The 15,140-nt window shown below is 47.1% G+C and overlaps 2 protein-coding genes across 2 annotated transcripts in view; one reads left to right on the forward strand and one right to left on the reverse strand.

Annotated features, from left to right (window-relative positions):
* The window catches only part of GDPGP1 (GDP-D-glucose phosphorylase 1), a 20,462-nt gene extending 7,399 nt beyond the window's left edge, over positions 1-13,063 (reverse strand). The window contains exon 1 of the mRNA XM_022563981.3: positions 11,048-13,063. The gene's annotated coding sequence lies outside the window, so the exon portion shown is untranslated. The remainder of the gene's footprint in view (positions 1-11,047) is intronic.
* CIB1 (calcium and integrin binding 1) lies at positions 11,696-14,867 on the forward strand. The gene is made up of 7 exons (XM_022563984.3): positions 11,696-11,821; positions 11,966-12,000; positions 13,057-13,165; positions 13,782-13,932; positions 14,069-14,187; positions 14,275-14,363; positions 14,608-14,867. Exons 1-7 carry the CDS (start codon positions 11,771-11,773, stop codon positions 14,627-14,629), a joined length of 576 nt encoding a protein of 191 aa, XP_022419692.1. The 5' UTR covers positions 11,696-11,770; the 3' UTR covers positions 14,630-14,867.
* The last annotated feature ends 273 nt before the right edge of the window (positions 14,868-15,140 follow it).

A 15,140-nucleotide genomic window follows, 5' to 3' on the forward strand; every position in this document is an offset into this window, starting at 1 on the left:
GGCTCAGTAGTTGTGGCTCATGGGCCTAGTTGCTCTGCGGCATGTGGGATCTTCCCACACCAGGGCTCGAACCCGTGTCCCCTGCATTGGCAGTCAGATTCTAAACCACTGCGCCACCAGGGAAGCCCTGCTACGTGTTTGTTTTGTTTTTTTTTTTCTGCGGTACGCGGGCCTCTCACTGTTGTGGCCTCTCCCGTTGTGGAGCACAGGCTCCGGACGCGCAGGCTCAGCGGCCATGGCTCACGGGCCCAGCCGCTCCGTGGCATGTGGGATCCTCCCGGACCAGGGCACGAACCTGTGTCCCCTGCATCGGCAGGCGGACTCTCAACCACTGTGCCACCAGGGAAGCCCCTGCTACATGTTTCTTAATTACAACTTTTAAAATATCAAGACGGTAAATTTCATGTTATGTATTATTATTATTTTTTTTTTTTTTGTGGTACGCAGGCCTCTCATTGTTGTGGCCTCTCCCATTGCGGAGCACAGGCTCCAGATGCACAGGCTCAGCGGCCATGGCTCATGGGCTCAGCCGCTCCGCAGCATGTGGGATCCTCCCGGACCGGGGCACGAACCTGTGTCCCCTGCATCGGCAGGCGGACTCTCAACCACTGCGCCACCAGGGAAGCCCCATGTTATGTATATTTTACCACAACTTGAAAAAATTTAAGTGAGTCTCAAAATAGATTTAAGAAATCCAACCATTTGATGAGCTAAACCTAAGTATTCACTTACTCTCTCATTCACTCATTCATTCATTCATTCATTCAGAATCAATGCCTACGTCATCCCCACTGTTGATACTCTGGGGCCACCTCTTCTGTGCACCCTGCTCCACGTTCAGCTGAGCCACAAAACCCAAGTAGTTATGAAGTAACTGCTGTGTATGAGGCAATGGGGAAATGGTAGCAAATAAAGAGAACAAAGTCCACACATATCCTTATGGAGCTTACATCCCGGGGTGGAATCAGATGATAAGCAAAAGGCAAATATTAACTACCCGTGGTGATAGCATTTTGTGGGAAATAAACAAATGATACAACAGAGGGTGACTAAGGGGTGGGATCAGGGCATCCCACTTCTACAAGAGGGTGGGGCAGGGCCCTCTGAAATGACAACTGAACTAAGACAGGAAGGATGAGAAGAGGCCTACAATGAAGAGCTGAGGAAAGTGTACTCTAAGCAAAGGAAACTGTAAGTCCAAGGCCATAAGTCTCGCAGGGCAGGTGGGTGGCCTGTTCAAGGAACAGAAAGGAGGTAGTGTTACTGAGGTATGGCCGAACAAGGGACAGGGCCTCCCCCATGAGGCTGGAGAGGAAGGCAGGGGCCAGATTAGCTGCAGGGCCTTATGCATCATGGTCAGGAACTTGGATTTTATTCTAAACGGAGTAAGAAATCACTGGCAGGTTCTAAGTATAAGGATTGTCTGGTATTTTATAAATTTTTTTCTAACTGTTGTGTGGAAAATAGATTGTAGGGGAGCAAAGGGGAAGCAGAGATCACTTTGGAGGCTACTCTGGTGGCCAGGTGAGCAGTGAGGGCGACTGGACAACACAGATGGCAACAGAGACAAAGGAGCTGGGGATATGGGTCATGTTTTGAAGGCTGAACCAACAGGGCCTGCTGACAGGCTGACTATGGGGACTGACAGAAAAGGAAGAGCTGGGAGTGACTCGGCATCAGGAACTAGGCACTGCAGTGGCATTTACAGAGATGGAGATGCTGCGGAGGTGCGGTGAGAATAGGTTGACTAGAGGAAGGGAGAGACCAAGAGTTCAGTTTTGATTATTGACCCTGAGAGGCAGCCTGGGCATCTAAGAAAAGTGGAGTAGGCAGTAGGACATTCAAACCTGGAGGTTAAGGGTAAGGTCTGGGCTAGATACAAATTTGGAGTAACATTAAAAGCCAGGGGCTAGGACCAAGGACCTAGGGCCAAGATGATACCAAAAGGCTAAAAATATGAGTAAAGACATATCAGTCGATAGAATCAATAGAAGGTGGGTATGGGTCTTCCCTGATGGCGCAGTGGTTGAGGGTCCGCCTGCCGATGCAGGGGACACGGGTTCGTGCCCTGGTCCGGGAAGATCCCACATGCTGCGGAGCGGCTGGGCCCGTGAGCCATGGCCGCTGAGCCTGTGCGTCCGGAGTCTGTGCTCCGCAGCAGGAGAGGCCACAGCAGTGAGAGGCCCGCGTACCACAAAAAGAAAAAAAAAAAAAAGAAAGTGGGTATGGTTGTATTTATATTCAAGTGAACTAGGGGGCAAAAACAATACCTAGGAATAAAGAGGAATACTTGAAAGTGACAAATCATAGTGACCACACAACAGGACTGAACCTACATAGGAAAACCAGGAGAAAGGGCACACTGTTCGCATGTCTATGTTGTGCAAGGCATGGGTTGGGGGCTTTCCAAGTGCACTCAGGTGACCCTCACAACAAGCCTGTGTAGTCAGTATCATCCTGGCAGGAAGGTGAGAGATGTGGTTTTGGAGGCTGACAAGGTGTTTGAATTCTGGCTCTTCCATTCACTAGGGATGTAACCTTGAGCCCCCAGAACAAAGTCCATTTCCTCAGCATGGCCTCCGGGCTCTCAAGGCTTAGCGGTGCCTCCCCCTCTTACCTCCTCCCAGACCACTCTTCCCCTGGCCTACTCTGCTGCTCACTCTTCCAAAACTTGCTCCTGCTCAGGGCCTTGGTGATTTATGTTCTCTCAGCCTAAAATACCCTCCTCCCAGGTATTCTTCACATGCCTGGCTCATTGAGGTCTCAAACATCAAACAACAAATATCACCGCGTCAGACAAACCCTGTGTGGCCATCCTACGCAATGTCTCAAGGAAAAGAGGAAGAGGGAAATAATATTACAAGCAGGGAATGAAATGTCTTGGAAAACAAAAAAAAGTTAGAATTCACAAATCCAAGGGAGGGTACTTTAATAAAAAAATGATCAATGAACAAACCTTTGAAAGACCCAACCAAGAAACAAAATAATTGTTTTGTTTAAAAATAGCACTACGAGTTATTTTTAAATCAGCCACTCAGTTTTATCACTGTGTCAAGGGTTAATCGGGCACAGGAAGGACAATATGCTAACCAGACTTACCAGGGACTGCTGGATGACTCAGAATAACTATTTAATAATTTATGGACTTCCCTGGTGGCACAGTGGTTAAGAATCCACCTGCCAATGCAGGGGACACGGGTTTGAGCCCTGGTCTGGGAACATCCCACATGCCGTGGAACAACGAAGCCTGTGCACCACAACTACTGAGCCTGCACTCTAGAGCCCATGAGCCACAATTACTGAGGCCCACACGCCTAGAGCCCGAGCCCCACAACAAGAGAAGCCACCACAATGAGAAGCCCATGCACTGCAACGAAGACCCAAGGCAACCAAAAATAAATAAATAAATAAATTTGTATAAAAAAAATTATACCTCATTAAAGCTGAAAACAAACAACAATAAAAGATAATTAACCTCGGAGCATGCCTCCTCAGCTTCTGGAAGTTCCATGACTGGCAGCGAACGCTGGTGCGAGAGCAGCCTACCAGGGAGAGAATCTGCAGAGACATATATACATGGAAGCCACCTGCCATGTGTAAGGTACCTTATGGAAAGACTCAAATGGCAAAGAATTGATTGAGACTTCCAGCCAACAAGCAGTGAGGAAGTGACCTGCTCACTCCACCAGCTTGTGAGGAACTGGCTCCTGCCAACAACAGGCTAGCAGAGAAACGTGGCTGTGAATGGAGGGAAGGAAATGCTGTCAAAGCTTCAGAACTGGAAGCTTCAGACATGGATCACAGAGTACCCTCAAGATGGTGGAGGAGGAGTAAGACACGGAGAACACCTTCATCCCCACAAATACATCAAAAGTACATCTACATGTGGAACAACTCCTACAGAACACCTACTGAATGCTGGCAGAAGACCTCAGACTTCCCAAAAGGCAAAAAACTCCCCACGTACCTGGCCATGTGGCAGAAAGGGTCTTGGTGCTCCGGCCGGCTACCAGGCCGGAGCCTCTGAGGTGGGAGAGCTGAGTTCGGGACACTAGACCACCAGAGACCTCCTGGCCCCATGTAATATCAATCGGCGGGAGCTCTCCCAGAGAACTTCATCTCAACACTAACACCCAGATCCACTGAACGACTAGCAAGCTCCAGTGCTGGACACCCCATGCCAAACAACTAGCAAGACAGGAACACAACCCCACCCATTAGCAGAGAGGCTGCCTAAAATCATACTAAGTTCACAGACACCCCAAAACACAACACTGGACATGGTCCTGCTCACCAGAAGGACAAGATCCAACCTCATCCACCAGTCCCCTCCACCAGGAAGCCTACACAACCCACTGAACCAACCCTACCCACTGGGGGCAGACACCAAAAACAACAGGAACTACGAACATGCAACCTGCGAAAAGGAGACCCCAAACACAGTAAGTTAAGCAAAATGAGAAGACAGAGAAATATGCAGCAGACGAAGGAGCAAGGTAAAAACCCACCAGACCAAACAAATGAAGAGGAAATAGGCAATTTACCTGAAAAAGAATTCAGAGTCATGACAGTAAAGATGATCCAAAATCTTGGAAATAGAATGGAGAAAATACAAGAAACATTTAACAAGGACCTAGAAGAACTAAAGAGCAAACAAACAATGATGAACAACACAAAAAATGAAATAAAAAATTCTCTAGAAGGAATCAATAGCAGAATAACTGAGGCAGAAGAACGGATAAGTGACCTGGAAGATAAAATAGTGGAAATAACTACCACAGAGCAGAATAAAGAAAAAAGAATGAAAAGAATTGAGGACAGCCTCAGAGACCTCAGAGACAGCATTAAACTCACCAACGTTAGAATTATAGGGGTCCCAGGAAGAAGAAGAGAAAAAGAAAGGGTCTGAGAAAATATTTGAAGAGATTATAGTTGAAAACGTCCCCAGTATGGGAAAGGAAAGAGTCAATCAAGTCCAGGAAGCGCAGAGAGTCCCATACAGGATAAATCCAAGGAGAAACATGCCAAGACACATATTAATCAAACTATCAAAAATTAAATACAAAGAAAAAATATTAAAAGCAGCAAGGGAAAAGCAACAAATAACAGAAGGGAATCTCCATAAAGTTAACAGCTGATCTTTCAGCAGAAACTCTGCAAGCCAGAAGGGAGTGGCAGGACATATTTAAAGTGATGAAAGGGAAAAACCTACAACCAAGATTACTCTACCCAGCAAGGATCTCATTCAGATTCGAAAGAAAAATTAAAACCTTTACACTGGGCTTCCCTGGTGGCGCAGTTGTTGAGAGTCCACCTGCTGATGCAGGGGACACGGGTTCGTGACCCGGTCCAGGAAGATCCCACATGCTGCGGAGCGGCTGGACCCGTGAGCCATGGCCGCTGAGCCTGCACGTTCGGAGCCTGTGCTCCGCAACGGGAGAGGCCACAACAGTGACAGGCCCGCGAACCCAAAAAAAAACCTTTACAGACAAGCAAAAGCTACGAGAATTCAGCACCACCAAACCAGCTTTAAAACAAATGCTAAAGGAACTTCTCTAGGCAGGAAACACAAGAGAAGGAAAAGACCTACAATAACAAACCCAAAACAATTGAGAAAATGGTAATAGGAACATACATATTGATAATTACCTTAAATGTATATGGATTAAATGCTCCAACCAAAAGACACAGACTGGCTCAATGGATACAAAAACAAGACCCGTACATATGCTGTCTACAAGAGACCCACTTCAGACCCAGGGACACATACAGACTGAAAGTGAGGGAATGGAAAAAGATATTCCATGCAAATGGAAATCAAAAGAAAGCTGGAGTAGCAAATCTCATATTAGACAAAACAGACTTTAAAATAAAGACTATTACAAGAGACAAAAAAGGACACTACATAATGATCAAGGGATCAATCCAAGAAGAAGATATAACAATTGTAAATATTTATGCACCCAACATAGGAGCACCTCAATACATAAGGCAAATCTAACAGCCATAAAAGGGGAAATTGACAGTAACACAAAAATAGTAGGGGACTTTAACACCCCACTTTCACCAATGGACACATCAGTCAAAATGAAAATAAATAAGGAAACACAAGCTTTAAATGATACATTAAACAAGATGGACTTAATTGATATTTATAGGACATTCCATCCAAAAACAACAGAATACACTTTCTTCTCAAGTGCTCATGGAACATTCTCTAGGATAGATCATATCTTGGGTCACAAATCAAGTCTTGGTACATTTAAGAAAACTGAAATCGTATCTATCAAGCATCTTTTCTGACCACAACGCTATGAGGCTAGATGTCAATTACAGGAAAAAAACTGTAAAAAATACAAACACATGGAGACTAAACAATACTAAATAACCAAGAAATCACTGAAGAAATCAGAGGAAATCAAAAAATACCTAGAAACAAATGACAATGGAAACATGACAACCCAAAACCTATGGGATGCAGCAAAAGCAGTTTTAAGAGGGAAGTTTACAGCAATACAATCCTACCTCAAGAAACAAGAAACATCTCAAATAAACAACCTAACCTTACACCTAAAGCAATTAGAGAGAGAAGAACAAAAAAACCCCAAAGTTAGCAAAAGGAAAGAAATCATAAAGATCAGATGAGAAATAAAGGAAAAAGAAATAAAGGAAATGACAGCAAACATCAATGAAAGTAAAAGCTGGTTCTTTGAGAAGATAAACAAAACTGATAACCATTAGCCACACTCATCAAGAAAAAAAGGGAGAAGACTCAAATCAACAGAATTAGAAATGAAAAAGGAGAAGTAACAACTGATACTGCAGAAATACAAAGGATCATGAAAGATTACTACAAGCAACTATATGCCAATAAAATGGACAACCTGGAAGAAATGGACAAATTCTTAGAAAAGCACAACCTTCCAAGAGTGAACCAGGAAGAAATAGAAAATATAAACAGACCAATCACAAGCACTGAAATTGAGACTGTGATTAAAAATTTTCAAACAAACAAAAGTGCAGGACCTGATGGATTCACAGGTGAATTCTATCAAACATTTAGAGAAGAGCTAACACTTATCCTTCTAAAACTCTTCCAAAGTATAGCAAAGGGAGGAACACTCCCAAACTCATTCTACGAGGCCACCATCACCCTGATACCAAAACCAGACAAAGATGTCACAAAAAAAGAAAACTACAGGTCAATATCACTGGTGAACACAGATGCAAAAATCCTCAACAAAATACTAGCAAACAGAATCCAGCAGTACATTAAAAGGATCATACACCATGATCAAGTGGGGTTTATCCCAGGAATGCAAGGATTCTTCAATATACGCAAATCAATCAATGTGATACACCATATTAATAAACTGAAGGATAAAAATCATATGATAATCTCAACAGATGCAGAAGAAGCTATTGACAAAATTCAATACCCATTTATGATAAAAATTCTCCAGAAAGTAGGCACAGAGGGAACTTACCTCAACATAATAAAGGCCATATATGACAAACCCACAGCCAACATTGTTCTCAATGGTGAAAAACTGAAACCATTTTCACTAAGATCAGGAACAAGACAAGGTTGCCCACTCTCACTACTAGTATTCAACATAGTTTTGGAAGTTTTAGCCACAGCAATCAGAGAAGAAAAAGAAATAAAAGGAATCCAAATTGGAAAAGAAAAAGTAAAACTGTCACTGTTTGCAGATGACATGATACTTTACATAGAGAATCCTAAAGATGCTACCAGAAAACTACTAGAATTAATCAATGAATTTGGTAAAGTGGCAGGATACAAAATTAATGCACAGAAATCTCTTGCATTCCTATACATTAACAACAAAAGATCAGAAAGAGAAATTAAGTAAACACTCCCATTTACCACTGCAACAAAAAGAATAAAATACCTAGGAATAAACCTACCTAAGGAGACAAAAAACTATAAGACACTGATGAAAGAAATTAAAGATGATACAAACAAACAGATGGAGAGATATACCATGTTCTTGGATTGGACGAATCAACACTGTGAAAATGGCTATACTACCCAAAGCAATCTACAGATTCAATGCAATCCCTCAAACTACCAATGGCATTTTTCACAGAACTAGAACAAAAAATTTCACAATTTGTATGGAAACACAAAAGACCCTGAAAAGCCAAAGCAATCTTGAGAAAGAAAAATGGAGCTGGAGGAATCAGGGTCCCTGACTTCAGATTATACTACAAAGCTACAGTAATCAAGACAGTATGGTACTGGCACAAAAACAAAAATATAGATCAATGGAACAGGATAAAAAGCCCAGAGATAAACTCATGCACATATGGTCACCTTATCTTTGATAAAGGAGGCAAGAATATACTATGGAGAAAAGACAGTCTCTTCAATAAGTGGTCCTGGGAAAACTGGACAACTACATGTAAAAGAATGAAATTAGAACACTTCCTAACACCATACACAAAAATAACCTCAAGTAGATTAAAGACCTAAATATAAGGCCAGACACTATAAAACTCTTAGGGGAAAATACAGGCAGAACACTCTATGACATAAATCATAGCAAGACCCTTTTTGACCCATCCCCTAGAGAAATGGAAGTAAAAACAAAAATAAACATACGAGACCTAATGAAACTTAAAAGCTTATGCACAGCAAGGGAAACCATAAACAAGACAAAAAGACAACCCTCAGAATGGGAGAAAATATTTGCAAGTGAAGCAACTGACAAAGGATTAATCTCCAAAATATACAAGCAGCTCATGTAGCTCAGTATCAAAAAAACAAACAACCCAATGCAAAAATGGGCAGAAGACCTAAACAGACATTTCTCCAAAGAAGATATACAGATTGCCAACAAACATATGAAAGGATGCTCAATATCACTAATCATTAGAGAGATGCAAATCAAACTACAATGAGGTATCACCTCACACGGGTCAGAATGGCCATCATCAAAAAATCTACAGAGAAAAAGGCAAAGGCCTCCAAGAAGAAGAAACACTCCAAGGTCAAAGCCGAGAGGGAAGCATCCCCTGTGGACCTTCCCATTGACCTGAACGAGCCCACGCACTGTCTGTGCAATCAGGTCTCCTATGGAGAGATGATCGGCTGTGACAATGACGAGTGCCCCATCGAGTGGTTCCACTTCTCCTGCGTGGGGCTGAACCATAAACCCAAGGGCAAGTGGTACTGCCCCAAATGTTGAGGGGAGAACGAGAAGACCATGGACAAGGCCCTGGAGAAGTCCAAAAAGGAGCAGGCCTACAACAGGTAGTGGCAGGCCTGGCTGGACCGAGGTGAGCAGGGCGAGCTGTGTATTTATTGCATCGCCACCTGGATGGGCGCAGGGACTGCACGTGTAGCCTTCTGAAGGCTGTTGGATGAGGAGCTGTTCCTCTCATGGGATGACCGGGGTTCTCTTTGCTTTTCCGTTGGTGCACATGTGTAACAAGAGAGTGGTCTATGGATCAGCATTTCAGAAACTGCAAATATAGGTTTGAATTAAACAAACAAACAAACAATAAATGCTGGAGAGGGTGTGGATAAAAGGGAACCCTCCTGCACTGCTGGTGGGAATGTAAATTGATACAGCCACTATGGAGAACAGTATGGAGGTTCCTTAAAAAAGTAAATAGAACTACCACATGACCCAGCAATCCCACTACTGGGCAAATACCGAGAGAACCATAATTCAAAAGGAGTCATGTACCACAATGTTCCCTGCAGCACTATTTACAATAGCCACGACATGGAAAGCAACCTAAGTGTCCATTGATGGATGAATGGATAAAGAAGAAGTGGCATGGGCTTCCCTGGTGGCACAATGGTTAGGAGTCTGCCTGCCAATGCAGGGGACATGGGTTCATGCCCTGGTCTGGGAAGATCCCACATGCCACAGAGCAACTAAGCCTGTGCGTCACAACTACTGAGCCTGCACTCTAGAGCCCACAAGCCACAGCTACTGAGCCCACATGGCACAACTACTGAAGCCCATGCACCTAGAGCCCGTGCTCCGCAACAAGAGAAGCCACCACAGCGAGAAGGCCGCGCACCACAAAGAAGAGTAGCCCCCGCTCGCCACCACTAGAGAAAGCCCATGCACAGCAACAAAGGAGCCAATGCAGCCAAAAATAAAAAAATTAATAAATTAAAAAAAAAGATGGGCACATATACACAATGGAATATTACTCAGCCATACAAAGAAACGAAATTGAGTTATTTGTAGTGAGGTGGGTGGACTTAGAGTCTTTTATCAGAGTGAAATAAGTCAGAAAGAGAAAAACAAATACCGTATGCTGATACATATATATAGAATCTTAAAAAAAAATGGTTCTGAAGAACCTAGGGGCAGGACAGGAATAAAGACATAGACGTAGAGAATGGACTTGAGGACACGGGGAGGGGAAAGGGTAAGCTGGGACGAACTGAGAGAGTGGCATGGACATATATGCACTACCAAATGTAAAATAGATAGCTAGTGGGAAGCAGCCGCATCCCACAGGGAGATCAGCTCGGTGTTTTGTGACCACCTAGAAGGGTGGGATAGGGAGGGTGGGAGGGAGACGCAAGAGGGAGGGGATATGGGGATATGTGTATACATATAGCTGATTCACTTTGTTATACAGCAGCAACTAACACAACAATGTAAAGCAATTATACTCCAATAAAGATGTGGGAAAAAAAAATTAACCGCACCTCCACCTCCTCCACACAGTAGCTTGTGATTCTCACTTTTTGGAACAGTGTAGGTTAATTCATTCATGCATACATCCAATAAATATTGAAAGCCTACCATGTGTCAAGCATTGTCCTAGGAGTTGAGAGGGGACAAGAGCAAACAGGTCAGCTGCCTCGCCCAGCATGCAGTCTGGACGCAGGGTGGGGTCAGAGGACAGCATGTAGGCTGGAATGAGTACAGCAGGGTGGATTCTTGAAAAGAGCCTTAGACTGGAGAGACGGCTTTGTAAATGACCGAGTCTAGACAAGTCACTGAACTCCCCTGAGCCTCTGCATTTCCAAATTTGTAAAACGGTAACTTACCTTGCAGAACTGTTGTAAGAATTGAAGCTATGCAGAGCGTTTCAGTGGGCCCTCAGTAAACGGCCTCAGTAGGCAGAAAGGTTATGGTTATTTCTGGAGAGGTGGTATGAGGGTTGCAACACGTACAGCAGGTGCTCGGTGGTAACGTCTGGGTGGAAGAGCCCTCGTTGGGCAGAGGGGCAGCCGACCGCCTCGGCCCACTCAGCGAGTCACGAGGTTTCTCGGTTACCCTTGCTCTAAACACTTCCCTAAGGCCCCTTACCGGTCTCCACACAAAGCCGCCCCGCCCCCGCCGCCACGCAATGCAGGTGAGGCGAACACGCTCGCCTTCCCCCGAAATCCTGCGGGGGCCATAGCGAGGTCGTGGCACCCTTAACGCCTGCGCAACCTGCACGCAGGCACGCGGCGCGGCCCGTCCCGCCCATCCAGGAGGCGGGGTCGTGCGGCCTGGGCTCCGCCCTGGAGCGTCCGGCTCCGCCCTGGAGCGTCCGGCCCCGCCGCGGGCCCCGCCTCCAGCTCGCCGGTAACTGCCTAGAGCCGGGATCCAGCTGGCTGAACCGGGCGGGGAGCGCCTGGGAACTTTAAAGGAGGGGGCGGGCCTGGGGGCGGTGGCCCCAGGAGCGGTTGCCGCGGGGACTGGGCGGTGACGCAGACCGAGGGCGGAAGTGAGAAAGTTGCCGGCGTCCCGAGAAGAGTTGGCGGAGCTGTACGTGCGGCGCGGCAATGGGGGGCTCGGGCAGTCGCCTGTCCAAGGAGCTGCTGGTCGAGTACCAGGTGCGTGAGACGCCAGTTCCCAGGGAGTTTGCGCGCGGCCCTGCGCTCGGGCGGGTGGGGGTGTCCCCGAGCGGCGGCAGGGCGGCGGACGCGGCCTCTGGCCCCGGGCCGCACGCTGACCCCCTGTCTTGTTTTGCCTTCCAGGACTTGACGTTCCTGACCAAACAGGAGATCCTCCTGTAAGTGCTGTCTCGAACCTCACCTCCGGGATCTTCTAGGGACGACTTCGGGGGTGGGGGGCGGGGGGAGGCTCTGTCTTACAGGTGGGCAAACTGAGGCCCCGCCAGAGGGAGCGGCAGGGGCCTGCCCGAGGTCAGCAGCTGAGCCCCGGAACTGGAGTGCAGGGCCCTGGGCGCTAGGCTGTGCCCTCTTCCCGGCACGACCTCCCCGCTGGCGCCGGCGGCCGCAGCTGTGCACCGTGGAGTCACCTCGCAGCTTCCAGCCAAAGTTGGGCGTTCTTTGACCTCGCTCCACTGGCTTCTGCATAACCGAAGTTCCTGCTCCAGTCCGGCAGGGGCTGCTGTAGTTCTGGGCTGCTTTACCTACTTGGGGAGCCTGGCTCCTCCTTTACCTGAATAATACAGTAACCGTTAACGCTTATTGAGCACTTGCCATGTGCCAGGCTGTGCTACGAGGTTGTCCACATTACCTAATTTAACCCTCACGACGGAGGTATGGGGACAATGAAACAGTTTGATAATTTGCCTAAGACTGAGTAGGAGAATTTGAACTGGGACTGGAACCCCCTTCCTAGCCGTGGGCAAGCTTTATGTGGCCAGGGCACTTGAGTGAGAAGATTACTGAGCTTCTCTGGGCAAAAGTAATCCCAGTGGGAATGAGATGGTGCCTAAGGAGGAGACAGTTCAGGGTAGCTGCTTTGAGGAGCAGCAGGAGATTCCTGAAATGAAATGAGAATGAGATTTCAGTTCAGCTCTTTTCATTTGTTCTTGAGGGCCAACTTCTGGCTCCTTCCCAGACCTCTCTATCCCTCAGGAGGTCTAGAACCAGGGCCCAGTGCCTGGGACACAGTGGGCCCACAGTCAATACCCATTGCAAGAATGGACTCCCAGCCTATATTGTCTTGTGATACATCTCCTCTTGGCTTATGCCTGAGACTCAGACATACTGTGTGTGGGGCTTAGCTCCTCACCTGGTTTATAATGGGTAGCAAGGCAAGGAGTGGGGATGTAATACACTCAGGAAAGGACAACAACAGATTCCCCTCCTTCTGCCAGAGCCCACAGGCGGTTTTGTGAGCTTCTTCCCCAGGAGCACCGGAGTGTGGAGGAGTCACTGCAGGCACGAGTGTCCTTGGAGCAGATCCTCAGCCTTCCAGAGCTCAAGGTGCCAGCCCCCCAGCCTCCCTCTGCTACTCCTTTTGAGATCATGTGGTCACTGGTCCCCATTCTAGTCTTTTCCCTTTTTAGCCCTGATTTCCTGGGGGCTATGGCTTTACCAAAATCATCCAAGGGAATTATATAGAAGGGTGTTGTGCAACCTGGGATTCTCAGACATATTCTTGGAGATTCAAACAAGTTTTATCCTTTAAGAGGAGTTGAATTACCTTATTAAAGCTTGAGAAACCCTGTTCCAGAGGCTGATTGCTCTCCATAGGGCTGCTGTGAAAATTGCTATGCAAAGTGCCTGGCCTAGTGCCTGTAACACAGTAAGTGCTCAGTGAAATGTTTTGTGTTTTAAAATAACCAGCCCATCTTGTCCTCTTTGCTTAGGATGCCTTCCTCTTCCTTTTATGCTCCCAGGCCTGCCTTTGGGTTAAGCTCTGACTCCTGGGAAGCCATCCCCAGCTGGGTCATTGGTCCTCCTGAGCTCCGTGCTGGCCCCAAAGCACTGATCGTTCTCCCCTCGAGAGCCTGAACTGTTCCCTCCAGTTTCCCAGTGGGGTTTGAGTGTGTGACTTGGGCTGCATCCTGTGGCATTCATAGAGGGCTTTCTTGCCTAGGCCAACCCCTTCAAGGAGCGAATCTGCAGGGTCTTCTCCACTTCCCCAACCAGAGACAGCCTGAGCTTTGAGGACTTCTTGGACCTCCTCAGTGTATTCAGTGACACAGCCACCCCAGACATCAAGTCCCACTATGCCTTCCGCATCTTCGGTAAGAACCAGGGGCCGGGTGGAACACCACCCCTTCCAACATGGTCTTTGTGGGGGTACTGCTTGGGAGCTGGGGGTCAGGAGCTTGGAGTTCATCCTGACCACGTCCTTTCTGGCTTCCTGCGTCTGCTTTCTAGATTTTGATGATGACGGAACCTTGAACAGAGAAGACCTGAGCCAGCTCGTGAACTGCCTCACGGGAGAGGGGGAGGACACACGGCTCAGTGCCTCAGAGATGAAGCAGCTCATCGACAATGTGAGCAACGGGGCCGGGCTCGGCCGGGCCGGGCCGGGGAGCAGGAGGGAAGGGTTGGGCTTTGGCCTGAAGCTTTCCCTTTCCCAGATCCTAGAAGAATCTGACATTGATAGGGATGGGACCATCAATCTTTCTGAATTCCAGCATGTCATCTCCCGCTCACCAGACTTTGCCAGGTATGACTGTGGTGCTCATTTGTTGCACTGAGTCTGCGACGTTATTATGGGAGGCGGTACCTGGGGTTAGAGAAAGCCTCCCGCTTCCTCTGAATGTAGTAGAGTAGCTCTTCTTCTAGAGGGGACTCACAGATATGGGACACAGCCCATTACAAAGGGTCTTGGGGGAGAGGTAGGGAAGTTTGGGTTTAGTCCCTACCTTCCTCTGCCAGCAGAAAACCCAATGCATTCTTCTTTTGTTCAGCTCCTTTAAGATTGTCCTGTGACAGGAGCCACAGCGTGTGTCCCAGCACCCTGTTGAAGAAACTCCACTGCTGAGCCACGGCCAAGGTTACCCCTGTGTTGCCAGGGCCGGCCAAGCTGGCCCAGCCTGGAGGTGGCACTGCGCAGTCTTGCTTGGGACAGGGGAGGGTCCTCCATGTCAAGGCTTCTTCCCTTCTCACTGTCATTGTCATCGCTGTTTGTGTTTCTACTAGTCAATAATAAAGGTTTAGAAGTTTTGGGCCTTTGTGTGACACTAGAAATGCTGGCATGAGGAAGGAGTGGACTTCTAGGAGCCTTTGGTCACACTGGGAATAAGGATCTAAAGCGGACAGCAGGAAGTCAGGCTTGTACCCCACGCTTCCCACCTCTCGTGAGGGTGTGAGTATGAAGGGTAACATGAGGGGTGGAACTCTTCTGTATCCTGATTTGTGGTGGTGGTTACATGAATTTATACATGTGTTAAAACTTGCAGAACTGTGTACTAAAAGAAAAAAGTTAGTTTTACTGTATGAT

The sequence above is a fragment of the Delphinapterus leucas genome, chromosome 2, assembly GCF_059928025.1.
Source record: "Delphinapterus leucas isolate spDelLeu-1000000601 "Yukka" chromosome 2, BTC_Dleu_Yukka2, whole genome shotgun sequence".
Taxonomy (NCBI): domain Eukaryota; kingdom Metazoa; phylum Chordata; class Mammalia; order Artiodactyla; family Monodontidae; genus Delphinapterus; species Delphinapterus leucas.